The 26,618-nt window shown below is 40.3% G+C and overlaps 1 protein-coding gene across 11 annotated transcripts in view; it reads right to left on the reverse strand.

Annotated features, from left to right (window-relative positions):
- SGIP1 (SH3GL interacting endocytic adaptor 1) overlaps nucleotides 1-26,618 on the reverse strand; it is a 246,346-nt gene that overhangs the window by 20,482 nt on the left and 199,246 nt on the right. For 10 of the 11 annotated variants that reach the window (XM_051857652.2, XM_051857650.2, XM_051857653.2 and 7 more), the window contains 2 exons: nucleotides 12,179-12,290; nucleotides 1,955-2,110 (listed from right to left, as the gene is read on the reverse strand). In XM_051857652.2, the coding sequence (XP_051713612.1) occupies nucleotides 1,955-2,110; nucleotides 12,179-12,290 (268 nt within the window). The remainder of the gene's footprint in view (nucleotides 1-1,954; nucleotides 2,111-12,178; nucleotides 12,291-26,618) is intronic. The other variant, XM_051857645.2, reaches the window with a different exon arrangement.

A 26,618-nucleotide genomic window follows, 5' to 3' on the forward strand; every position in this document is an offset into this window, starting at 1 on the left:
CACTGGAATTAAACAGTCTCATTTAGGAGGCCAGCACTGCAGCACAGCGGGTTACGATGCTGCTTATGAAACTGGCATCACGTCCTGGAGTGGCAGTTCAGCCCAGGCTGCTCCGCTTTCGATCCAGCTCCCTGCTATTGTGCCTGGGAAAGCAGCAGAGGATGCTCCAAGTATCTGGGCCCCTGCCATCCATGTGCAGATTTGGGTGGAGCTCCTGGCTCTGGGTTTTAGCCTGGTCAAGCCCTAATCACTGTGGCCATTGGGGAAGTGAACCAGTGGATAGAAGATTTCTCTCTCTCTCTCTCTTTTTCTTTCTCTCCCTCTCTCTATCACTCTGCCTTTTGGATAAATAAGTAAATATCGAAAAAAAAAGGTCTCATTCAGTCAAAACAATGAATGCAGGTGTTTGTCCTCAGACTCCAAATGACAACACAGTTCAGTTATTTTTACAGAAATGTTAGCTTGATTACATTGTTTAAATTATGGTTGAGTTGTTCATTCATTTGACTGCTATCACTCAAGTCTTTATCAGATGCCTGGCACAGAGGAAGAGGCTGAGGATAGGGTATGAAATAATGGATGTGTTCCATCCCTCATGGACTGTGTGGGCTCATGGGGAGATGGATGAGGGAAGAAACACAAGCTGATACTTAATTATTAATCGTAGTAATACTGCAAAGAAAAAGAATAAGGTATCCTGATAACAAGGGGGCATCATTTAGCTTGGCTGGGTGAGTGGTAGGTTGCATGATGGGCTGACCGGGGAGGCAGAGTGGAGCTGAAGCCTGAGGAGGAGGAGCAGTCAGGTAAAGAGGCCCGCGGGGAGTGCTGGGGCCGAGGAACCCCAGCAAGACCTGCCAGCCAGTTTCTGAGGGTGACAGGTCCAGCTGCAGCCAGAGGGCTGCTGGGGCAGGATAGTGAGAGATGAGAACCAAGAGGCAAGCAGGGGAGAGGACTCGGGGTCTCAAAGGCAATGGTGGCAAATTTAGATTCTCAGATAAGGTGAAATATGGGCACATTGGGAGGTTATATAAAAAGGAGATCCAACTCACCCTGTAAAAGTTTATTCGATGGTGGAAATGTATTGGAGTAGGTCGGTCAAGACTGAATTCAGGGGGGAAAGGGGAAGCATTGCAGTAGCTGCACAGACCAGGGAGGTTGCAGAAAAGGAGGAAAGTGGACTCTTCAGAGAGAAAATTTTTGGTGGGTTATTAGCATGTGGTGATGGAGAAGAAGCTGTTAAGAATGACTCCATGGCCAGCACTTAACCAGATGTCATTTTCACTGTAATAGCATGCGTGTGTGTATGCTTGTGTGACTGTACACGTGTGTGTGTGCAAGACATCATATTCAGATTCAATCTCTAGAAAATATGAAAAAGTATGTTTCTATAGATAAATTCATATAAGCTTCCTTGATGTCCGATGTGCAAGGTTCTTTCAAAAACAATCACCATTACAATGAGATTACATCAGTTTCACAGAAGAGAGTTTCAAACTGATGTGAAGCATAGCTCACAGTTCAAATATCATTTCATCTATAAAGACACAAATATAATACAAGGATTTTCACCTGACATTAGTGTCATTGCTTGCTATCCGCCTCCTTGTCTATTGATAATAAGTTAAACAAATGATCCACACATTGTCACTAATTCAGATTTGACTAAGCTAAATACCTCTCAACTACTTGAGATAGTTGGTTGTTAAAAATACATATATGTCCACAATGAAGTTAACAATAATTAAAAATACATATGGGCATATGCAGCTGTCCTTCACAGTCAGTCACCCCCAGAAAACTTGGACAGCTGGTGCAAGCTCTGTGTGAGACCATTAGGATATCGCAGTAGTAGTAGCTTTACTACGGTGGTATTCTCTTGTTAAGGCACATTCATCACAACACTCCAAAGTGCTACAAAAAAGAAAAAAAAAGTGGGCAAAATCATATTTACCAGCAGAGAAGTTGGGGATTTGGCAGGACGTGTTCTAACCTGCTGAAATTTACCACCCGGAATGTCAGAGCCGCTGGGGATGGGTTGTTGGCAAAGTGTCTGGTGATGCCGGCTGGGAAGGACAGCACCATCTCTCCAGTTATCTTAACGATGCATCTGGCATAAAACACAGGAAAGCAAAGAGAGAGGAAATATGCTGCCAATCAAAACAGTTGAGGAAAAGCAAAGATTTATGGACTAACGTTCAGTGGTGGGCAAGACGACAGGCAAGCTCTTACCGTGGCAGCCTCATTCTAACTCAGCTGAGAACTCAGCGCTTTAACATTGATCGAAAAGAAAACGTAGCTATATGTGGAATGTGTTTTGAATGGGAAGAAAAATGCAACTTCCTCTTTCGGGGTAGAATTACCCCCTCTGGTGGTTCCCTCTCATTTTGATTTGGAAACTTGGACCAGCATATTTGAAGATATTAAGTTGCACAACATTATCACACTTTACAGTGACTTACTTTAGATCTTCGAGTAACATGATTAAGTGTTGAGTGTGTGTTTTTTAAATTCATGATGTGAAGTTCTTTCTTTTTTAACCAGTTCCTTATTTTATTAACTTGTCTATTTGTTAAAAATTATAAAATCAGGAATAAAATATAAAATAGGAATTAATACAATAGGGTGGTACTTTGAAACAAAGAATGATTCTTGTTTTTATATTTGAGCGAGATCTATTCTTTTTTTGTCTTTGCTCCTTATTAACTGAGAGATTTATTTTATTTTACATTCAATACATCAAGTTCCTTCAGAAAAATACTGCTCCTAAAATGTCCAATTTAACTGTTTATTCCAACCTGCTCTAAGAACTAAGCCTTTTGTTTCTACACCCCTAGAATTAGAATGTGACAATAGAATATTAAAAGCTATGACCATTGGCCAGCACCGCGGCTCACTTTTGGTTAATCCTCCGCCTGCAGTGCCGCCATCCCATATGGGCGCCGGGTTCTAGTCCCGGTTGCTCCTCTTCCAATCCAACTCTGCTGTGGCCCAGGAGGGCAGTGGAGGATGGCCCAAGTGCTTGGGCCACTGCACCTGCATGGGAGACCAGAAGGAAGCACCTGGCTCCTGGCTTCGGATCAGCACAGCACGCCGTAGCAGCCATCTCGGTGAACCAACGGAATGAAGACCTTTCTATCTGTCTCACTCTCTTTCTCTCTCTCTCAAAAACAAACAAAAAACATGCTATGACCATTAACAAATATTCATTGACTTTTTTTTTTTTTTTGACAGGCAGAGTGGACAGTGAGAGAGAGAGACAGAGAGAAAGGTCTTCCTTTGCCGTTGGTTCACCCTCCAATGGCCGCTGCGGCCGGCGCGCTGCAGCCGGCGCACTGCGCCAATCTGATGGCAGGAGCCAGGTACTTATCCTGGTCTCCCATGGGGTGCAGGGCCCAGGTACTTGGGACATCCTCCACTACACTCCCTGGCCACAGCAGAGAGGTGGCCTGGAAGAGGGGCAACCGGGACAGAATCTGGCGCCCCAACCGGGACTAGAACCGGGAGTGTCGGTGCCGCAAGGCGGAGGATTAGCCTAGTGACCCGCAGCGCCGGCCTTGACTTTTGACTATATGCCAGGCCTTGTGAAGGTGACAGGGTATACGGCAAAACACACAAGATTTAGTCATTGTTTTCAGTTCAGTAGTACAGGTGACATACAGATAAAATTAAGTGAAAAACTCAGCATAAAATTCTATAAGATCAGATGATGTGGAATATAAAACCAAACAGTGAATATTTCCATAGACTCTGTAAGTCTCTATTTTGTAATCTCTATCATACTCTTTCATTTCCCAGTCCTAGGCAATTGATAATATTGTCTCCATCACAATACATTAGTTTGCACATTATAATTTTTATATAACAGAATCGTAAGATACGTGGGTTTTTTTTTTGGGGGGAGTCAAACTTCTTTAATTCAAAATAATTATTTTTGGATTCTTATATGTGCTTGTATATATCAATAGTCCGTTTCTTTTTGTTGCCATGTTGTGGTATATGGATATACATACCAGTTTTTTAAAGTCCATTCACTTGGAGCAGGAGTTTGGCAAAGCAGTTATGAGCAGTTTCAGATGCTCACATCCTACACTAGAGTGCCTGGGATCGAGTCCCATCTCTGCTTCAGATCCAGCTTCCTGCTAATGCTCACCCTGAGAAGGCAGCAGGTGATGGCTCCTTTACTTGGGTCCCTGCTACCCATGTGGGAGACCCAAACTGAGTTCTAGGTTCCTGGCTTTGCTCTATACCAGCCTTGGTGGTTGAGGGCATTTAAGGAGTGAACCAGTAAATGAAGCATCTCTCTCCCCTTTCAAATAAAATGAAAACAAATAAATGCTTTCAAGCTATTGAGGAACACTTGAGTCCTTTGCATTTTTGCCTCTTGTAAATAAGTGGGTAATGAATGTGTGTACACGCATAGATATGCTTTCATTTCTCCTGGTGAGTGTACAGGAGCGGAATCATTGGGTCACACTGTGGTTGTAACTGTAACTTGTAAAGAACCCATCCAACTGTGTAAAGTGAAAAACATAGCTGTCTATAAAAATGTCAAATCTTCCACACCTTCACTAACACTTGGTAGAATCTGTCCTTTTAATTTTAATCATTCTAATAGGTGAGTAGTGGCATTTCCTTGTTGGTTTAATTTGTGTTTCTGCAATGGATGGTGATCTTTAGCATCTTTTCGTGTGCTTATTTGTCATTGGTTATCTACTTGGGGGAAGTTTCTGTTAAATTTTCCACTGCATTTTTAAATCAAGGTTTTGTCATTGAACTTTGAGAATCCTTTATATATTCTGGATATAAATCATATATCAGAAATATGATTCCCATAACTGAAAAGTGATCCCTGTTAGGAATTTGGAAAACATTTTGCTGAGTGAAATAAGCCAATCCCAAAGGGACAAATACCACTTGTTCTCCTTGATAGGTGACAACTAACTGAGCACCAAAAAGGAAAACTGTTAAAGTGAAATGAACACTATGAGAAACGGTGACTTGATCAGCCCTCACCCTGACTGTTGATGAGCAACTTGGTATGTTATCCCTCTTAGTATTTTTTGTTTGTTCTACTTAATACTTTTGGTTGAATACTGTAATCAATACACAATTCTTCTTAAGTGCTGAAACTTAACTGAAAAGTGATCGCTGTTAAATACAAGAGTGGGAATAAGAGAGGGAAGAGATGTGCAATTCAGGACATGCTCAAGCTGACTTACCTCAAATGGTAGAGTTAGAAACATACCAGGGGATTCCAATTCAATCCCATCAAGGTGGCATGTACCAATGCCATCTCACTAGTCCCAGTGATCAATTTCTGTTCACAATTGATCATAATGATAAGACTAAGAACCAAAGGGATCACATAAACAAGACTAGTGTCTGCAACTACTAGCTGATAGAATCAAAAAGGGAGAGAATGATCCAACATGGGAAGTGAGATACACAGCAGACCCATAGAATGGCAGATGTCCTAAACAGCACTCTGGCCTCAGAATCAGCCCTTAAGGCATGCGGATCTGGCTGAAATGCCCATGAGAGTATTTCAGGCATGGAAAGCCAAGACACTCTGGAAAAAAACAAAAAACAAACAAACAAAAAACCTAAATGAAAGATCTCCGCGAGTGAGATCCCAGTGGAAAAAATGGATCATCAAAGAAGGAGGTACCTTTCTCTGAAGGAAGGAAAGAACTTCCACTTTGACTATGGCCTTGTCTAAAAATGATCAGGGTCAGTGAACTCAGGGGGCTTCCATAGCCTTGGCAGCTCATGACAAGAGCCTAGGGTGATTACTGATGCCATAAACAAGAGTGTCAATTTGTTAAGTCAACAACAGGAGTCACTGTGCACTTACTCCTCATGTAGGATCTTTGTCCTTAGTGTGCTGTACATTGAGATTTAATGCTATAACTAGTACTCAAACAGTATTTTTCACTTTATGTTTCTGTGTGGGAGCAAACTGTTGAAATCTTTACTTAATGTATGCTAAACTGATCTTCTGTATATAAAGAGAAACGAAAATGAATCTTGATGTGAATGGAAGGGGAGAGGGAGTGGGAAAGGGGAGGGTTGTGGGTGGGAGGGACGTTATGGGGGGGAAGCCATTGTAATCCATAAGCTGTACTTTGTAAATTTATATTCATTAAATAAAAGTTTAAAAAACAAGAAATATGATTTCCAGAATTTTTTTCATTGTGTGACTTGATTTTTCTTTAAGATTTTTAAAATAGATTAATTTTAATCCAGTTAGTTTTGGGTGTCCTATTTAAGTGATCTCTGATAACTCCATGTTATGAAAGTTTTACCTCTGTTTTCTTTTGGAAGTTTTCTTTATAAATTTTAGTCTTCCTTTGAGCTTCATAATCCATTTTCAATTTTTGTTTATAGTGTTCATATGGATCTAAGTTCATTTTGTGTATGTGTGTGTGTATAGACATCTACTTGTTCCAGCATTATTTGTTGGAATTAACATATAATTTCTCCACTGAATTACCTTGGAAATTTTATTGGAATTCAATTGTTCATAAACATACATGTCTATTTCTGAGTTCACAATCCTGTTCCATAGATCTATTTCATCTGTCTTAATTTTTTAAAATATTTTTTTCTGTAAGCTTTTAAAATGTTTATTAGTTTATATTCATCTATTTGAGAGGGGGGAAGAAGGGGGAGAGAGAGAGAGAGAGAGAGAGGCATCTTCCATTCTGGCTCACTTTTCAAATGACTGCAACAGCCAAGGTTGAGCCAGACTGAAGCTAGGAGCCCGGAGATTCATCTGTGCCCAAGCACTTGAGCCATTATCTGCTGCTACTTTCCAGGATGGATTGGAAGTAGAATATCTGGGGAACAGCACTCCGGTCTTTTCACTCACTGTGCTGCAATGCCCCCCCCCCCATTTCATTCATCTTTAAACCAATTCCACTGTGTCTTGATTACTGTGGCTTTATAATAGTTCTGAAATCAAAGACTGCTAGTCCTCCTATTTGTTCTTTTTCAAAGATGCTTTGTCTACTGTAGATCCTTTGCACTTTTATGTGACATTTAGAGTCACTGAATCAACGTCTATATAAAATCAATTTATTATCTTTCAGTTTCTATTCACCTTTTAATGACTTTTCTGGGAGAATTAATAGTTACCAGGTCTACGCTGTTTCTTTGCTAATAAGCACCATGTTGAGTTTCGTCAGTAGAGGGCGCTGGAGAGACATCGGGAAGAAGGGATTTTTTTTTCTCTGTTCACGCTTGTGCAGACTCCTGAATAGCACAGGGCCTATGTAGTGTCAAGCTCTGGCAATGCAGGTGGCGTCCCCAGAGCATGGTTTGGCAACCTATGTGGCTTTTCCAGTGCCCAGGAATACAAGCACCTTCTCTGGCATTTGGCTCATGCAGTACAGGCGGCTGTGCTAAACCAAGCCCAGCCCCTGAGACGCAGGTTGTTTCTCCTGCTCCGGGTGCCTGGCAGGCACCCTCTCCACTGGCAGCTGCTGCAGTGCACGGTGGCTAGGAGCACCCCTCCGCAGCTCTCTACTTTGCCCCTCCTTCAGCCGGCTTCATAACGGAGTGCCTCAGGGAGCCCTCTCCCCTTGAACAGCTGGGAGTCTGCTCGGCTTCCCCTGTGCTGGGCCTGCACACTCTCGAGGAAATAAGCTGGAGTCACCAGCCCGCACACCTCACCTCTCACCTGAGGTCTAGTGGCTTGCAACTCATTGTCTTATAGATTTGGTCCACTTCGAGCTATTTCAGATGGGAGGGTAAATTGGCCCATTACTCTACCTTGGCTAGAAACAGGAATCCTAAAAGGCTTACTATTTTCCCTTGGGAATTGCAAATACAACTATTGTCAGCCCTCTGCAACTGCAGATTCAATCAGCCATGGACAGAAAATATACAAAGAGTAAATTCCATCTGTATTGAACATGCATAGATTTTTTCTTGTTATTATTCCCTAAAAATATAGTATAACAAGAGTAGACAGAGCATTTATATAGCTGTAGCCACTGTACTAAATGTCATCTATCTAAGTAATCTAGAGATGATTTAAAGTATACAGCAAGATGTATATAGATTATACTCATATGCAAGTACTATGCCTTTTTGTATATGAGATTTGAGCATCAGTGGCTTTTGGTGTCTTTGGGAACCAATCCTCCATGATACTGAGGGTCAACTGTATTGAAAAGGAGTGAGCACTTTTACAACTTGTCCATCCACCTGGATGACTGATGTGGTCGACTCTAAGTTCAGAAAATACTTCCTAGGAAAATTGAGGCTAATAAATGTCCCTTGCTTCTATTTGAGCAGAGTGGATTCTGTGTTGCCCCACAGTCATCTGTGTACTGTGTAACTCTGGTTGAAGAGGTACACCTGGCTCAGGAGAGGTGGTCCCTTGTACACATTCAAAATAGCTTATGTGAAACACTGCTGTGGCCTTGTATGTAGAGGGTAGAGGAGGGCAGCAGGTGAATGTCCATTCTGATGCTCTCCCCATATGTTTGCACTGCTGTGTAGCAGTAGCTTCCCTTAGACACACATTCAGTTCATTTAAAAAAAAAAAAAACTAGGTTGCTGTGTCTTGCACATCTTACCTATTATTGTGAAGGTGAGTACCATGTCATAAGTTGTGGGAAGGCAAAGGTGTATAATACAGAATTCAGAACAGAGTAGGAGTTCAATAAAGTATTCTTAAAATAAATTAACATGTTCGACAATCATATGTAGGGGGTCTCTACAATATATCATGAATTGTGTAATGCATTAGACTGGGCATTGACAAGTAAACAACTTCCAGTTTATGCAGGGAGACAGATTCTGAATAAATAATTAAAATATGATGATAAAGGAAGGAAAGATAGAGTTGAGGAACCTAAGGTTTTCTGAGAGATTAGAGAATTAACGGCTGACCTTTATTTCTTTAGCATCAAGATTGTCCAAACAGGGCCTGACAACAGAAAATGTATTTCCTCAACCTATAGGAAAAGCTAAGGTATTGTCTCTGCCTCTGAGCCCTACCAAGAAAGACTCGGGTAGCAGAATACCTGTTACAGGTGTTTTCAATATGCAGGGAAATCGGGTCATGATATTTGAATGGATGATACATCATAGTACATGATAATTATGGTAGTAGATTTCTGTTTCCAATATGTGGTTGGAAAACAAATGGCTGTAATGCAGGATGAGAGAGAACCACAGGAAAAGCAAATCTAAATGCCCTTTCTGCATCAATTCTCTATTTGGTTCATTTTTTTTTTTTCAGTGACAGAACTTGAGCTGTTTCCTTGAAAGCGAGTAACAAAGGAACAGTAATTAAAGTGGTTTACAGCCTGGAGATCAAGTTAAAGATCAAAGAAAGTCACTGCATGATCTGTTCATAAATTTCAGGTCTCAAAAATTTAATGGAATACACTGGATATCCCATCTACCAGCACAGAGGATAGGCTGTAGTTATTTACAGAAATATAATTGAAAAGCAGACTCTATGTTTATTCACAAGTCAAAGGCTTGGTTAACTTGGAAGAGTAGAGGAAAAGTACTAATTTAGATTTGGCCAAAGCACCACATCATTGGGTTGTCACGGTCATGGACATGTGGCTCACAGAGAAGACGTCCTCACACACCTGTCCTAGTGTGCCAGAGAAACTGAACTGGTGTGAAAAGCCCGACTCTTACTGTGACAAGCCCACACTGGTGTGTCCCTATGCCACTTCTTAAGATTAACCAGGGCTGTTTGGTTCTCATTGCACCATGTCTATGGCTCTTCTATAGTGAACTTTGTATTCTATCCATATGCAAGTCTTATTTTCCATCTCAGCTATATTCATCCCCAGTCTATCTCCTGTCTACCACCATGGCAGGCACACAGTAGCCATTGTGTAAGTGTTAGGTGAGCAGCTCAGCTCTGCTCTTGCAGAAAGCCATTCCTCGAGCACTCCACACCAGGTCCTGTTTCTGGTGCTGAGCATACGCCAATGAATGAAGCAGTCAAAACCAGATTTTGTGGATCTTGCATTCTAGTGGGGGAAGAGACAGATATTGGACTACAGAGAAAAGTTAAGATGTCAGAGAGAGGGCCTGAGGAGGATGACAATGCGGTAAGGAGGGAGGAAATGTTGAGAGGGTGGAGAGGAGTGGTGTTGTTTTACATGGCTTGGTCAGGGAAGGTCTCTCTGATACATTTGTGGAATGATCATGAAGAAAAGACATCGCTTAGATTTCTGGGAAAAGCTTTTGAGACAGCAACACATGAAAAGACCCTGGTGTGCGGATGAGGTTGAAGTGATGAACAAGAAGCAGCCAAAAGGCCAGGATGGCTGGAGTGCAATGAATCAGAAGGTGAGGTATGGAGGCAAGATCAGGAGAGAAATGATGGATTAGACAGGTGGCAACTGGGATGCATGGGGGTTTGTCCTGATGGGTGGGACAGGTAGGGCCTTGTAGACTGTTAGACAGCATCTTGTTTTTACTTTGGCAAGGTCGGAGGATTCTGAGCTGAAGAACGATATGATACACTGAGAACAGACTTTAGGGAGGACAGATATGGGAGCAGGGAGACCAACCAGGTCTCCCTGAATAAATTAGTGAGTTAATGAATACTAGCCAGTTAGGAAGCAAGCAAAAAGGAATTCATTCCTGTGTGAGTTCCAGGGGTTTTCACTCAGGTGAACACATTCTCTCCACATTCTCAACTGTTTCTTATTTCTAAATTTCTTACTTTTCTGTCAGCATTTCTAGGTTTAGGCCAGCCTGAATTTCCTTAGGTAAGCTGGTGATAAGTAGTCCTTAGAAATGGTGTGGCAGAGTTATGCCTTTGTTCAAAGTAGAGTCTACAGATCCGATATGTGTGTCTAAGGGAGTATAAAGTTGTTTACTTGCTCTAACTGTTCACATATGTGCTAGTATGAGGTAGCTTTTAGTTTATGCTAGTGTGTAGACTTGGCATGTAGTCTTTGTGCTTTGAGGATAAAAGAAAGGAATGAAAGCTAGAGACAGGACATTTAGGAGGGAATAGTTCCCAGTGTCTGGAGTAGGACACCTTGTGGTAGAGTTACAAATTATATTTGTTTTCCAGTATACAATTGTTGATTTCAATTAAAAAAAAAACCTAGTGTTTCTGAAGTGTAAAAAAAGATTCATGATTAGTCATGCAAATTTCCACTTAAAATATATGTGGAGAAATAAGTTTTAATTATATTTAATTGTCAAAACTTTTAGTCTACTGTTCTATATGCTCATTTAATTATTTTTTTCCTCACATTCTTTTTATGTTAGATACTAAGATTTTCCAAACTTTCATCCTTGTAAGTAAAATAAATGAAGAGCAATTTTCTCACACCTAGATTTGCTCTATGTTTAGCAATCAAATTCAGACCTGGAATTGCATTAGTTTCCTGTTTGAAAAGGATTTGATTTAGGTATTTTGTTTTTGAGTAGACTGGTATAAGCACTTTATTTATTTATTTTTTGATTTTTGAAACCCCATATTAAAATGATGGATACTATACTCTCTCTTGGTGGAAAAATATACAGATAAGTGACAAAATAAAATTTCAGGGAATTCAAGACCTCCTAAAGCATATCCATGGAACTGCCTACCAAGATGTAAAATATTTAATTTAATTTTTATCATATGCCCTTCAGGGCAAATCCATTGTCGGTCTATATTGATGTAAATGATGCAATCCTCATGTAAATAGAGGGTGGTGACATTTTTACCTAGAAGTTTTACTTTGCTGTGACTGCAATTTTTCCTCTGCTGAGTCAGTTTTTCCTTACTCAGTAGGATACATAAATTGTCTCTTTGCTCCTATGGATGTTGGAGAAGGTATTTTCCTTCTGTGTTCTCATTCCAGTGCACACGAGTGTGACTACCACCCAGGGAAGACTAAGATAATAATTGACACGATCTAGACATTTACTTTTGTGAGACAGTAACTTTTCCCATTGCTGATTAAACTGGGTAAATGTTTTGGTCATTTACTACTAAACTGAATATTAGAGTACTGTATTTTTTGATATGTTCCTTAAAACCAGTTGTTTAATATTCCTAATTATATGTTCTCCTACAATCTAGATGTGCTACCTACTATTATTAACTGGATTTTAGGGGGTTGTAGAATAAGGGTTTCTTCCGCTAGAGGATGGAGCTCAGAGAATGCAGTAGACCAGGTCGTGGGCTTACTTGCTTGGATCTGCTCCTTTGAAGTAGGCATTGACCGTTTCTGTGAAGGCTGCTGCAACAGGGAGGGTGTCCTGGGCTCCCATGGTTAGGGGGCTGGGTCCCCTGGAGGAACCTGCAGGAAATGAAAAGCTATCGTTTATTATGTGCATAGGAGAAACCTTAGTGTATGTGGAACTGAAAGCTCATTAAAGGATTAAGGGATAAAATCTATTACTAAAAAAAATAGTATGCTAAGAGCTATAACTCTGTATTCAACATAGAGCTCAAGTATTTAAAAGAAATATTTGGCTGGTTTACAGACAAACACACTTGAAATTAGTTCAATTATGTATTTTACTACAGAAAAGAAAATCCAAGCAGAACAAAGTCACAGGGGCTTTCAAATGTTTTGCATAAAGCATAAGGCAGTATTTGCATGACAGTTTGTACAGCAGATGGTTAATAAAGCAAATTATCAATTTTCTACTTGAACATTCTACCTAATAAATCGCCCAGCCTAAAACTTTTTTCTGTGTTTTTGTTGTTGTTGTTGTTGTTGTTGTTGTTGTTCTGAAGAGACAAACAGCCAAGTGGTACCACATTACTCTTTGTCCTTTTCTGGATGATTTATTTTTCAAAAAGCCCAGTCTCTCAGATCAAGTAAGCTCAAGGTTACATGTCCAAAAACATACACAACCAAAATGAATGCATTGACTTAGCACAAGCTCATAAATTCGCCAATTCACACTACTCAAAATAGCAGTAGCTCTCATAGTCACTGAACCCAGCTGTGCGTCAGGCGAGGTACTGGGTGCCTTACATGGATTATCCCATTCACGCTCCACACAAGTCCTGTGGGACAGGCATGATTATTCCCATCAGGGGCAACAGAAGCTTAAAGAAGTGACTTGTCCAAGTAAAATACTTAGTTCAGTAGCAAAATGAAAACTGAAACCTAGATGTGTCTTCCTTATAAATAGTATGTTTTTCTACTATATCATACAGTTTGTCTAATGAAATAGTTCCTGTAGCATGAATCAAAAAGATCAAAGTGTAGGACTGGTATCCTTGTTATTAGCATCTGAGCATAGTACTCAATAGTAAAGTTTTAATAACAGTAAGGCATGCACTTAACCTACATGCCTATTGCTTCCCCACTATACCAAACAAAGGACATTCACGGCTCCCCACCCATGGCATGGGCTGCATAACTTCAGTATTATGTTTGCTTTCTGTTTGTCTTTAGTAACTCCTATTTTCTTCTCCAATCATGAACAAAAATCTGCCATTTGTGTATCTTTCTCCTCAAGACAGCTTTCCTTGATCGTTACAGTTTGAGGCAGTCCCTCCCTTTTCTGTCCTCTCTTTGCTTCCACTATGCCAGAAGTGATAACTGAGCATGACTTCACAAACATTTGTTTAATTGCTACTATCGTATCAAACACTATTGTAAGTCCTGGAGATTCACAGATAAACACGGTCTTTGTCCTCTGGGGGTTCAGTCCAATGTGCTCACGCTGTCATCACCACCAGTAGCCCCAGCCTCAGCACAGACATCATCAGCACTCATTATCAACATTGTGTTCATCACCGTTGTTTGCTGCACACTCAGTGTGGGTTTTACGTATACTGTAAGGTCAGCGTGTGAGGTATTAGCTTCATTTCACAGTTGATAGAAGCAAGGTTCTAAAAATTCATACAGATTCTTTGGTCTTCCACAGCTGGTATGCACACGATTTAAGCTTGGTACTTGGGCAGGCATGAATTCAATGGTTAGAATCTGAGGACTATGCTGTTTTGACTCCTTCGTAAGTGATACAGTACTGTGTGAGGACAAACAGTTGCAGGCTGAGTAAGTCTGAAGTTGGGGTGTACGTGTCTAAGTCTTTGTCGGCCACAGGACTGGAAACTCTTAAAAAGAAGAAACTATGGCATGGGCTTCTTTTAGGGGACATGCACAGTCCCTAAAACAAAGCCAGGATTACATTGACTTTCATTGAATACATGTTTAATTATCCATTGTTGGCCGTTAGAAGGATAGAGCTTGTAAATAAAGAAGACACATAAACAGAGGCCATTAGTTGGCAATGATATTACTCAGTTTAGTTGCTCACTCATTAGTTTAAATATTTATTGGTTGACTACTAGGTTCTGGAGGAGATTGGCTCCCCTGACTGCTGGTTAAAACTAGCCAGAGTGGTGAGAGGACTGAATGGTTACCATGATATCAGATCATAGCCACTCTGTGGTTGGAACTTGAGTTTTTTAAGGGGTATAGATAAATATGCAATCAAATAACTAGAGGAATTTGATAAATGCCTTAAAAGAATGGCAAAAGCAAAGCTCTGTGAAGGCATTTACTCCTTGAAAAGATGATAAAGGAGTTGGGGTTGAAGGATAACGAAGAACTCACAGCTGAGCAGACATATGGCATACTGAGAAACTCTAGGGAGTGTGGCACTTTTTGTGTGTGTGTGAGTCTGGCGGGAGGAGGACAGAAGAGTGAGACATGGAAGCTGATGAGGCTGGTGAGGGTGAGGAATAAGGTCAGGAAGACTTTAGTATAAAATATTTAGAAAAATTTGTCTTTATTTCATCAGTGATTTGTAGATGTGAAAATCATAGGTCACTTTTGATAATCTTGTACAGATTTATGGATACTTTTCAGAGGAAAGTGCACATATTTATAGCATTTATATAATTTGAAGTGGAAGTATAAATTTCTTGAGGGCCTTGGGAGTCCTGGAAGTGAAGTTAGAATACCTTCCATTAAAAAAAAAAAAAAAAAAGCCTTTGAAGTTCTTAAAAGGCAGAAAGAGAGAGACAGACGCAAGAAGGGAGATTTTGAGTCTGCTGGTTCACTCCCCAAATGCTTGCAGCAGCCAGAGCTGGGTCAGGCTGAAACCAGCAGCCCAGAACTCCATCAGCTTCACATGTGAACAGGGGGACTCAAGAACTTGAGCCATCGGCAGCTGCCTCCCAGGGTACACATTAGCAGGAAGTGAGACTCGAACCAGGCACTCTGATATGGGATGTGGGCATCCCAAAAGCTGACTCAAGGACTGTGCCAAACGTCTACTCCTATCATCAATTTTCCATTGTGGGTTCAAACCATCTTGCCACATTTGGGTTGTGTAAATGGATCAGTAACAGAAAGATCACTAAAAATGATGATTGTAATGCTTTTTGTTTGTGTGCCTTGTTGTAAGGCTCATCAGACGGCAATCAGAATACCTAGGGCTGATTTTTCACATATTACATAGGTGGCTAGTGTATCTGTTTAAGTTGCTTGTATAATTCTTGTATCAAGAGGAGATAAAAGCTAGTGGAGTGAATTTTGTTTTATTCAAACAAGCAAACTGATGATTTAAATAAGTAGTATTCATTTATTCAAAGGGGGGGTTTCCTCCAACAATTTGGTATTGTGTACAAGGTGCTGAGGGGGAGAAATGCCTGATGCAAGTTCCTCCCTTCCTAGAGCTTACATTATGGGAGGGGACTCTAATGCTAACACACAGGAAACATAGTCATTCTATGAAGCTAGGATATTTTAATATTATAATTATATTATTACCATTAGGAATAACGTAAATGATCTCAGGTAGAGGCAGTCTTTATTAATGTAGCTCTATGTTTGGTCTTCAATAAGATCAATTACAAAATGCCAATGAGCCTTATGTTCTTTATACTGTGAAGGGATAAAGAGGGTCAATATAATTATCTATGTCACCGCCCCAGTGTCACTCTGCTATAAGTGGCCAAGATGAAATTCAGTCTTAGGTTTCCTGAGTTCATCAATGGCAGTTGTAGCAGCAACTACAATTCTACAGTTCTCTCTATTGGTATTCACCCTTCATTCTGCTGCTGCCTCTCTAAGGCAAATCCCATTATCATTCCCGTCTTACGGATGAGGAAACTGAGGTTTCACAGCCTTCCGCAGCCTCGCCATGGTCACTGGGCGAGCCATCAGAAGCACAGCATGGGATGCAAACCTGCATTGCCTGGGTCTGGGCACCACACTCTTCCCTACACCACTCGAAGGGCATAGAAATCGCAACAGAATTATGTGAGGCTCCAAGGGCGCGTTTGTGGTACCTGCAATAGGACGGTGGCCGCCATTAGCTTGTGGAATTTGACAAAATAGCAACTGCAGGGTGCTGGAAGGCAGTGGGCACGCACAGAAGCGGCTCTGAGGAAAGGTGTAGCTAGTCTGAAAGTGTTTGTGAGCAGTCCACAGAAATACAAATGTGGACAGAGTTTGTTTAGGTAAAAAATGCTTCAAGGAGAGAGAAGAAAAAAATAGAGGGAGGCGATCAGGAAGCAAAAACCATAGGTTCAGGAATCAAATAAGAATATAGGAAGGTTAGCTTTACAAATGCTGCAAACGAATGCTAGCATCCGGGTTCAATAGCAAGAACTCAGATCACACACACAGTGGCAGCTCTGCCGTGAGGGAACAGGGTGGGCCTGCAGCCAGCCCGGGGGTAAGCAAGGCTGGGCTGCCTTTTTGGCTTGCTTTTCTCCAGTTTCTGTGTCTCTTCTCCTTGGCAGGGTTGAAATTCAGCTCTTTCTCATATCAGAGCCAGCTCACCAAGAGGATTTCTTTTCTGTCATTGCACATTTAATATGAATTTATCTGAACGTAGCACCTCCCTCATTGATATTAGTAGCAGGTGTCACGAAATAGTCCATAAATGATAGCATCTCTTATTGATGGATTTACTGTGTTCAAGCTCTGTGCAGTGCATTGCAGATGTTGTCTCCTTTTTCACACAGCAATCTCACCACGCAGGTGCTATTTTTCACATCTTTTTTTACAGATAAGGAAACATAGAACCTGTAAGTATCCATCTCAAATTCACACAGCAAGTGGCCTATCCTTTTAGTTATTGCACTTTGCTGTTCTAGCAAAGAGTCTAGACTGTATCAGGGCTTTAGGCTTCCGTTTTGGTGTGCTTGTCAGTACTTGAGCAGAGCAGGCCAGTAATTCTAGCTCCAACCTCGTTAAACTATGGCACTATCAGCACTCCTTAACCACACGGGGCCCTGCACTATGCGTGGCAGATGTCAGAGAGCTGCAAAATTTACCTTGTGTTCATCTTGGCTCAGAAACTGCCACCCAGAAAGTGCCATCTGCAGCATGGCCAGCAGGCGAGGATGACCTTGCTTCTTTAGAAGACCATCCCCTGGGCCAGCACCGTGGCACAGTGGGTTAAAGCCCTGTCCTGAAGCGCCAGCATCCCATATGGGCACTGGTTCTAGTCCCAGCTGCTCCTCTTCCCATCCAGCTCTCTGCCATGGCCTGGGAAAGCAGTACAAGATACCCCCCAGCAAGTTCTTGGGCCCCTGCATCCACATGGGAGACCCGGAGGAAGCTCCTAGCTCTTGGCTCCGGATCAGCACAGCTCCAGCCACTGCAGCCATCTGGGGAGTGAACCAGCAGATAGAAGACCTCTCTCTGTCTCTACCTCTCTCTGTAACTCTGTCTTTTAAATAAATAAAATAAATCTAAAAAAATAAAAGTAAAAAGAAGACCATCTCCAATCTGCAACAGAAACCACTTCCCACTCCACCAGGCCTGTTGCCATGGGAGGCAAATGACCCTCACACTAAGGTATGAGACAGGGAGCTAGAACCCACATGGAAGCCCCAAAGTCCCAGAGTGTATTAAAGAAGAGAGAAGAAATTCCAGAATTTGCATAAAGCAGCAGAGGGTGGGAATTAGGGTAACTTTTTCTTAAAAAACTAATTATATATTTGAAAGTAGGAAAATGGTAAGTTATATTCAATTCTATGATCATTTAGCGTATATTCTGGATCATGCAGTGGCAAAGAGAAGTGTAGGTGAATCCTGACAGTCCCTACTCTGGTCCTGGGAAAGTTCCCTAATCTTTGAGTTTTAGCTTCTTGCATTATGAAATGGAAATTACACTTCCCACTGATGCTCTGAGGATAAACTCAATGTCCAAAATGTACATGTATTCAACGTACTCAAAGTATAATGTCCTTGTTACTTGAGGACAGTCAATACCAAAGAAGCCACTTAAAAATTAAGGTATTTAAATGTGGCACTAAAATCTCACGATAGACAATGACAGAAAGGTTTAATTGCGAGTCTAAATCACCATAAACTAAACCTGTGGAAAGATTTTTCATTAAAAAGGTTTAAATTACTATATTAATGAGTCTTGGAACGAACAAAAAATGATTGGTGTCGCTATTTAGGGAAAGTCATATTTTTCTGCTCAAGCAGTATTATAGCTCTACACACTGTCTGAACTTCCGAGCTGGCTTTGACTGCTGATCACCAGTGAGGCCATTATTGCAGAATTAATGGAGCATTTTATAAATTCTCTCAGGGCCTACCAATTTCTTGATTTTCATTTCAAGCAGCTATGATGTAAGGTTACATTTTTCTCTCTTCTGTAGTTATTAATGATGTGATTTCTGTTAAATCTTCAATTGACAATAATTTTGGATGTGACTGAAGGAGATATGCATCATCAGTTTCATTGAGTTGATAGGTTTCTATTTCCTTTCTAACACTGGCAATTTCACTTTGCAATAAATGTGCACTGTGTTTGCATTGTATATCAATGGTTTTTAAGATAAAATGCTCATGAAAAAACATAGATGCTTTTGTTAATTTGAGAAAAAGGGCGTAAGAATAGAGTCTAATGTTAGAAATAAACATTCTTTGTGGCATGGTCTGACCTTGCTTTCAGAGTCCAGTACACGGTCAGTAATATTGAAAACTTGGATAAGGAGTTTCATCAGTTTATGTGAATTGCAGTACCCAGCACATAGTAAACACTCAATAAATTGGCAGTGAAGGAGATTTGCCCGATGGTCACAAAATGTAGTATATTGTTTCAGGCTGTCCTCAACCGCACTTGCATTTAGCACATGAGGGAAGCAGAGAGAGAGAGAGAGAGTAAAAGTCCTTCCTCAGTGCATCCTTGAATCATCACTATAACCTTGTGCCCAAATAGGCATCACCACGTATTACAGAGTAAGAAGCAGAGCCACAGAGAATCATTTGCCCACGCTCCTGCAGCCAGTAACTTGACTCCATCCTTCTCCGTGTAACACCCCGCAGGCCTTGTTCTGAGCCCTAGAAGCACTGGGTGAGTCACACTTGTTACATGCTATCCAGTGAGATAGGCATTCTCCCTCGTGACCATGAGGAAGGTATACTTGAGAAAGCTAGTTGTTAGCAGAGTTCAGTCCCCTGAATTTCTGGGTATGTCAAGAGCACTGGAGTTATTTTTCAATGTTCCTCTTCTTAAGTCCCTGGCCCACCTGCACTGATTACATATTTCATGTGTGTATCACTTTCAAATTCTTCTCAGTCCACAGACATACAATTAGTTGACATTTCATTGGTCATTTTATAGAAACCTTTCTTCAAACTGGATCTTTGCTTGAAGTCCCTAACCTGTTATCCAAATTTAATGCCAATTTAGTGCCATTAGGAAAATGCTATTTTGTTTTCATCATAAAGTCTAAACAAGCATATTCAGATAGGGACCATTGTTAAAACGCACAAAAACCAAGAAACAACATTCTGGTAAAAATGAAAGCAAATGTGCATTTGCTCCAATCAATTCCTTCAGTTAGTATAAGAACTTCGTGTTTTCTTTTTCTTAGTGGAGACACACACAACCAAATGCTAGACATTTTCACTTAGAAAGCAATGTGAATTTGATCAAGAATCTGAAACTGAGCCAGCCACAGCGTGGTACTGCAAGGAAGAGTATGAGCAATGATACCAAGAGCTAATTTATGTAAAGCCCTCAAATATGAGGCTGCTGTGTTGAATACATTATATGTATCATATCTTCTACTCTCAAACATCTCTGAGGTTTATACTGTTCTGTATTTTCATCATTGCAGAAATGGAAATGTAAGGAGAGTAAATAACTTGCTTAAGGTAACTTGCTCTACAGTAAGCAGAGGAGCTGGAGCTGAAAAATCAGATCAAATTTCAATTCCATTCTTCAATCCTACCCTGAATCATGAATGCTTACTCTTACCTGTTAGTAAGCTTTGCTCTGAGATCTGGCTGCAAGTACAGCACATATCCTCAATGGGACAGAACCACCCCAAAGGGAGTGGGAATTGGATCTTAAAGGGAGGTGAAGGAAATCTGACTTTTAATGTACAAAGCACACAGATGTACAAATAGTACATAACAAGATGTGCATTACATTTGTGACATTAAAATTCTACTGGGGGAGTGACTGGAAAAGAATAAACACCTAAAAAGAAAAGGGAAGGATGATAATAAAACAAAATAGGAGAAGTCCTAATCTGCAGGTGTAAAAGGGCCAATGACGTTAAAGTCCCTATTCGATTAATCAACTCTTCTAGAAAAAAATGTAAGGCTTTAGTTTGTCAAGGATAATCCGTGCTCCCTCACTCCCTCCTTCCCTCTCTTCTTTCCTCCCTTCCTCCCTTCTTCCGTCCCTCCCTTCCTTCCTTTCTTCCTTCCTTCCCCTTTTCTCTCTGTTTCTCTCTCTCCAAATTTAAGTTGAATGAATAGTATCTACAATTCCATAAACATGCAATCAAAATCCTTTGGTCAAAATTTAGTAGCAACCAAGACAAATGCAAGTAGTCCTTTTAGCCTTGCAAGGCAGAAGAGATGCGAATATAGGGGATTCAGAGAAAATGCTAGAGAGAGTCTAGGTCAGGCCAAGCAGGAGTTAGGCTAGCATACACCTGAAGGTAGATGATGATACAGGTTCAGGAGCTCCCAGAGAAGGAACAGCAAACTGGTTGGGAATGGGAAGAGAATTAGAGGTTCCAGAAAAGTACATTCTGCCCCACAATGTTGGGCAGGTGGAGCATGTCTTCTGTTGAAAATCTGTTAAGTATTTTCAGAGAAGAGGTGGTTACTTGAAGGTACTGCCTTGTGGCTGACACATTATTAACTCACTGGAGTCCGTCTCAAGTAGAAGTGGAAAACATTATATTTTCACAAAAATTAAAAATCTTCATTGAAGCACTATAAGTGGCTAAAAAAATTATGAAAGCATATTAAGCTTCACTATGTACTTCAAATAAATGTAATAGGAAGAAATCATGTTTTTATGTTTTCATATTAGAAAAGACCTGAAAGACTAATTCTCTATTCTTGTGGGAATATAATGAAATAGGCATTTTGTGTATGATGTTATTATAAATAAAAATATGTATGATTTTTCTGGAAAGCTGTACAGCAACATGTATCATGAAAGTTTTGTAATTCTAGCCCTTAATTATGATTGAAGGATTTATTCTAAGAAAATATCTTAAGGTCAAAGGATCATGTGCACAGATGTTCACTGAAGCAATTTAAATGCCATTAATTAAAATGTGTGAAATATATCATGATCAGTGATAGAATGGAATATTATGAATATATTAAAGTTTTCGCTAATTAGAATGTACTTGAAACAATCAAATATTATTTTTTGTTATTAGACTGGAAAAGGTGTAAAATACTGACATAACTGTGTTAGTGATGACATAGAAAATCATTAATTACAATGCTAAAATGAACATTTTGGAGGGACAGTTGGCTCTATGTAGTGATTTTTGAAATGTGCATGCTCTTTAACACAGCAATTCAAATTTCCATAATCTTTCTTTAGGACATAGACAACTGTATAAGCAAGGTTGCTCATTGTAGCATTTTACATATTGGCCAAAATAAAAGATAGAAATCTAAATACTCACTAATAAAAGATAAGATACATGCACATAATATAATGATATGAAACTATTACAATTACTATATGGATTTATGTGTGTATATTAATTAGCTTATTGCATATATTCACTATGATGCATTTACATGGCTACTACTAAGGTCACAAAGTAGATTGTGTATTCTGTTTGTATAAAGTGTACGTCACATGTTTCTTTGGTTATAGGAAACATACTTTTGAAAACATTTTCACACTTCTGAAATTGAGATGCATCTTTTACTCAATGTCAAAAGGAACCTGGCAGCTGCTAACAGAGCAGGGATCCCCACTGTTCTAGATTGTTCTTGAGGGAGTGGAGCCACAAGTAGAAGTTACCAGCTCATCTCACAGTGTCAATTGAGTTGAGTTGCTTGAAATGATAGCCCCTTTTGTGGTTGAATGTTAACTTATATTTGGGCCCTTGTTTCCCCTGAAAGTGCTTAAAAAGAAAAAAAGAAAAAGAAAAAGAAGACAATTGCTCTAATGCACTCATCAAGTGAAAGCTTACTTGTTCACAGATTATCTGTCATATACCGAGCTACACACGGCAGACTGGAGCGATTGCCGTGGCCTTGGAATGTAAAGCATGGAATTGTGAAAGATGGGACAAGTGAGTTATAACTGACTTATGTATCATAAAAGAATACCCAGGTGACAAAATTGTATTTGTCAAAAGCTTCCAGTTGGCTTTCAAATTTATAATTTAATTCCAAAAAAATGAATGCAGAAAAAATCCTAGAGTTTTTGATGTGTTGCAAAATTAAACCATCAATTCAGATGAGCTTAAAAAGGTCAGGATATGTATTACAAAATCAAATCGCTGTGATATTAAACGTATCTGAGGATGATCAAGGGTGATTCTGATGTGTCTCCAGTTCTTCACTATGGTATGGTTTTAGACTCAAGTTCTTGTGGTTATTATTGAGGATAGTGGCCTGAACTTGGCTATCCTGGCTAGAGATAAAAAATGCTGTTTTACACTTAACCAAGTTTATTATTTTGTGCTCAAAAAAGTTGTTAAACTAATGGGACATATCCCAACAAATGACTTCCTAGGATAAAGGATAAGCAGTACACACATTCCTCTCTTTCTCTCTGTATAAGTACGTATGTGTGTAGATATATACAGGCAGGATTTTCTTCAAGAATTTTCCCAAAACATTAATAGTGTTATTTCTATTAGTCTCTAAAGAGTGGTTTTGAGTCGATGTTTTTTTTTTAATTTATAATTCTCATATTATTTGATTTTTTGAAGCAATATACAACATCAATATCATAATCTGAATAAAGTAAACTGAGCTATTTTCAAATACTTTGTAAGGGGGACATCATCACGTTAAAGTATGCATAATTATACACTTAATGATATTAAACACACACCACACACAGGCACACACACACACCCATGCAGAGAGTCACAATCACATCACAAACCTTAAAGGTGAAATACTCCAAAATGACAACAGGTGTCATCCATGGTTGATATGGTATTTTTTTCATTTTCTTTATACTTTTCTGGTTTCCCAAGTTTTCTACGATATATACACATTAATTACATAGACACTGGGAATTATTTTAGGATTTTTTGACATTGACATTTCCACATTTCTCCTTTACTTCTTAAAGGTTCTGTAGAGTTAAAAAATGGATGATGCCGGATCCTGAATGTTGCTCCCTTGAAGGGGCTAATATCTGTGATAGGGAAGCAGGAAGACTGCTCTCCACCCTCACCTGAGTGCCTGAGAGCCTGCTATTTGAGCTGACAGTTTCAAGGGGGAATGAGTTGCAAAAAGAGTCCAAAAAAGGCAAAATCCACGGAAAGCAGAAACCAGCATTAAGAAACTCCTTCTCACTCTGGATTCACGCTCCACAACGATGTTCGCGGCACCAACAAAACAACCTTGAGAAGTTAACGTCACCCCTGCTCCCTGCGACCCTCGCCCAGATCAAGTCTCTAACTCGGGTCTTAGGGGAAGCCGTGCGGTCAGTCCCCTGAAGAGCCGGCTCGGAAACAGCTGTGAGCAGCACACCGCTTCTGCGAATGGGTGCCAGAGGAAGAGAAGCCTGAGACCCCATGTCCTCGCAACCGGGACTCGGCGCAGCAGAGCCGGCCAGAGGCAGGGGCAAGGCCACAGAATCTGTGCTGATGCCCACGCTCCAGCGGAAACGATCCCCACATGCATGTGCAGCAATACCGGGGGCACAGATCGCCTCAGATCTCAATGGCACTGGCTTATCTGCATGCCTCATTTTAATGACTCCAAGTCAACCTTTGATTTAACAAATCAAACAATCAACGCCAAATTCTTAGCACATGTCCACACGTATTAAGAATTCATGAGTGTTAATTATTGCTTTAGAGAATTATTACTTTTGTATAGTACTTTACAGTTTGCAGAGGCCTTTTATAAGGAACTATCTAAAAATCTACTTGCGGTACATGTGGTGCCAATTAAATGTATCATTTCAGAGATATAAAAGGGCTTGGAAATGGGAGCGTCCCCTGAGTCTTAACATCATCTTTGGATACCCTTCTGCACTCATTTTTTAAATTTTCTAATTTAAATTTTTAATTAGTTTTTAACAGATTCAATGTGCTTTGTAACCTTTCTATTCATTTAAATCAGCTTTCCTGTCTGGGGATAATCTGAGGTTCATAAAAGCATGGTTTGTAATGGCACAGGGGCCCTGAATCTGTGAAAAGCTCTTCAGAAACAATATATGAATAAGAACTAAAGTTACAGAGACTATCAGCCAGCTAATGCCTGAGGAAGGCTCAGAACCTTCTAAACGTAGAATAGGAGCTGGCGCTGTGGCATAGCGGGTAAAGCCACCGCCTGCAGTGCCGGCATCCCATATAGGCGCCGGTTCGAGTCCTGGTTGCTCCAGTTCTGATCCAGCTCTCTCACTTGCCCTGGGAAAGCAGTGGAGGGAGGCCCAAGTCCTTGGGCCCCTGCACCCACATGAAAGACCTGGAAGAAGCTCCTGGCTCCTAGCTTCAGATTGGCACAGCTCTGGCTGTTGTGGCCATCTGGGGAGCAAACCAGCAGATAGAAGATCTTTCTCTCTCTCTCTCTGCCCCTGCCTCTCTCTAATTCTGCCTTCAAATAAATAAAAAATCATTTTTTTTAGGTGGAACAGTTTTCCCAGAGGATTTTCAGCTTCTCCATTCTTTTCTGAGAAGTTTGCCACTACTTGGAAAATCTGCTCAAATGCCATGATTTACAAATCATATACTAAAAGAGACAGTCATCTGTTTTCTCCCACATCTCTCATCAGCATTAACACAGAACAATGAGGAGGCAGATCATTAGCCTCCATGAGTCAGCTAGATTCCACTGAAGGCTAGGGGTGGAGAGCAGCCAGGTGGCTTTATGTGTGTTTTCACTCTCTTGTCCCATAGCAGCAGATTGCTCATTGTCTGCTATCAAGGAGGGGGACCACACAGCAACTTATAGCAGATCAAGTTTTCAGATGCTGTATGTGGAAGAAATCTACAATGCTACAATTCAAACCTCTCCAAAGCAGGAAATAACTAAAGGAAACTCGTCTATATCACACCCAAGGTTTGTGTGGCGTCAGGTAACAGTTGCAGTAGCTACTATTTATTGAGTGCTTTGCATTCCCTGTGCTCAGGCCTGGTTTTTAATCTTGGCCACAACTCAGTGAAATAGATGCCATTGTTACATGAGTTTTTAGAGCAGGAAACTAAAGACCTGGGCTACGTAGCTTGCCTAAAGTCACACGTTGTGCTGAGGCTATAGCTCAGACTTGGCAGGTTATTCCAGAGTCCGTGTGTGTGCATGGGCACATACACGCTTCTCTCCCCCAACCTCTATTTGTATGATATTAGATTTATATGATACGCAGTTCATGCATTTTTCTCTACTTACTGTATATTTGTGTGTGTACAGGTGCAAGTGTTTGTGTATGTATGTATACTAACAGTACATCGATACATATTAATAAGAGATTCTGTTTGTAATATTGTGGTAGAGGTCTCCCCAAGGTCAGAAAGAGAAAATAATTTCCCCTAGGAATGAAATGTGGTCTTATCTGCTTGCCTACGAATGCTTCAACTGTAGTTATTATCTGCTTATATGTCACCATCTCAGCTTCTGTTTGCTAAACAGAGCGATGGTGTTAACCCTTGCCATACAGCATACAGCTCAGAACGTGTATGTGAATAAAACATCATCAGTAACTATTATGCATGTGCAGTATTGTATCAGTTCCTACTGTTGAGGAACAGTTTTTTTTCCTTAATACTATTTGTTGAACTCTTTACTTAGTGTAGGGTTAACTTTATGAGTATAAAACAAACTGAAAATAGATCTTTGTAAAAATTAAGAGTGGGAATAGGAGAGGGAGGAGGAAGAAGGGTTGGAGCATGAACAGGAGGGAGGGTAGGGTAGGAAGTATCACTATGTTCCTAAGTCTGTATATAGCAAATACACGAAACTTGTATACTTTACATAAAAATTTAAAAAAAGAATATCCAATCAAATGTATACATGTAGCTGTTTAAGGGAGACAAAGAAGCTAAAACATATTTAAGGAAATACCACTCTTGTTTGGGGCTCAAGTTTTAGGATAAAAATCCAACTGGACCTTTCAGTGGCATTAATAATAATAATAATAATAATAATCTACTTTCTGGCCTTGGTGTCCTGGCTCTGTTCACAAATTCTGCTACAACATCCAGTGCAATACCCAGTATACATTAT

This window comes from Oryctolagus cuniculus, chromosome 7, assembly GCF_964237555.1.
Source record: "Oryctolagus cuniculus chromosome 7, mOryCun1.1, whole genome shotgun sequence".
In the NCBI taxonomy this organism is placed as follows: domain Eukaryota; kingdom Metazoa; phylum Chordata; class Mammalia; order Lagomorpha; family Leporidae; genus Oryctolagus; species Oryctolagus cuniculus.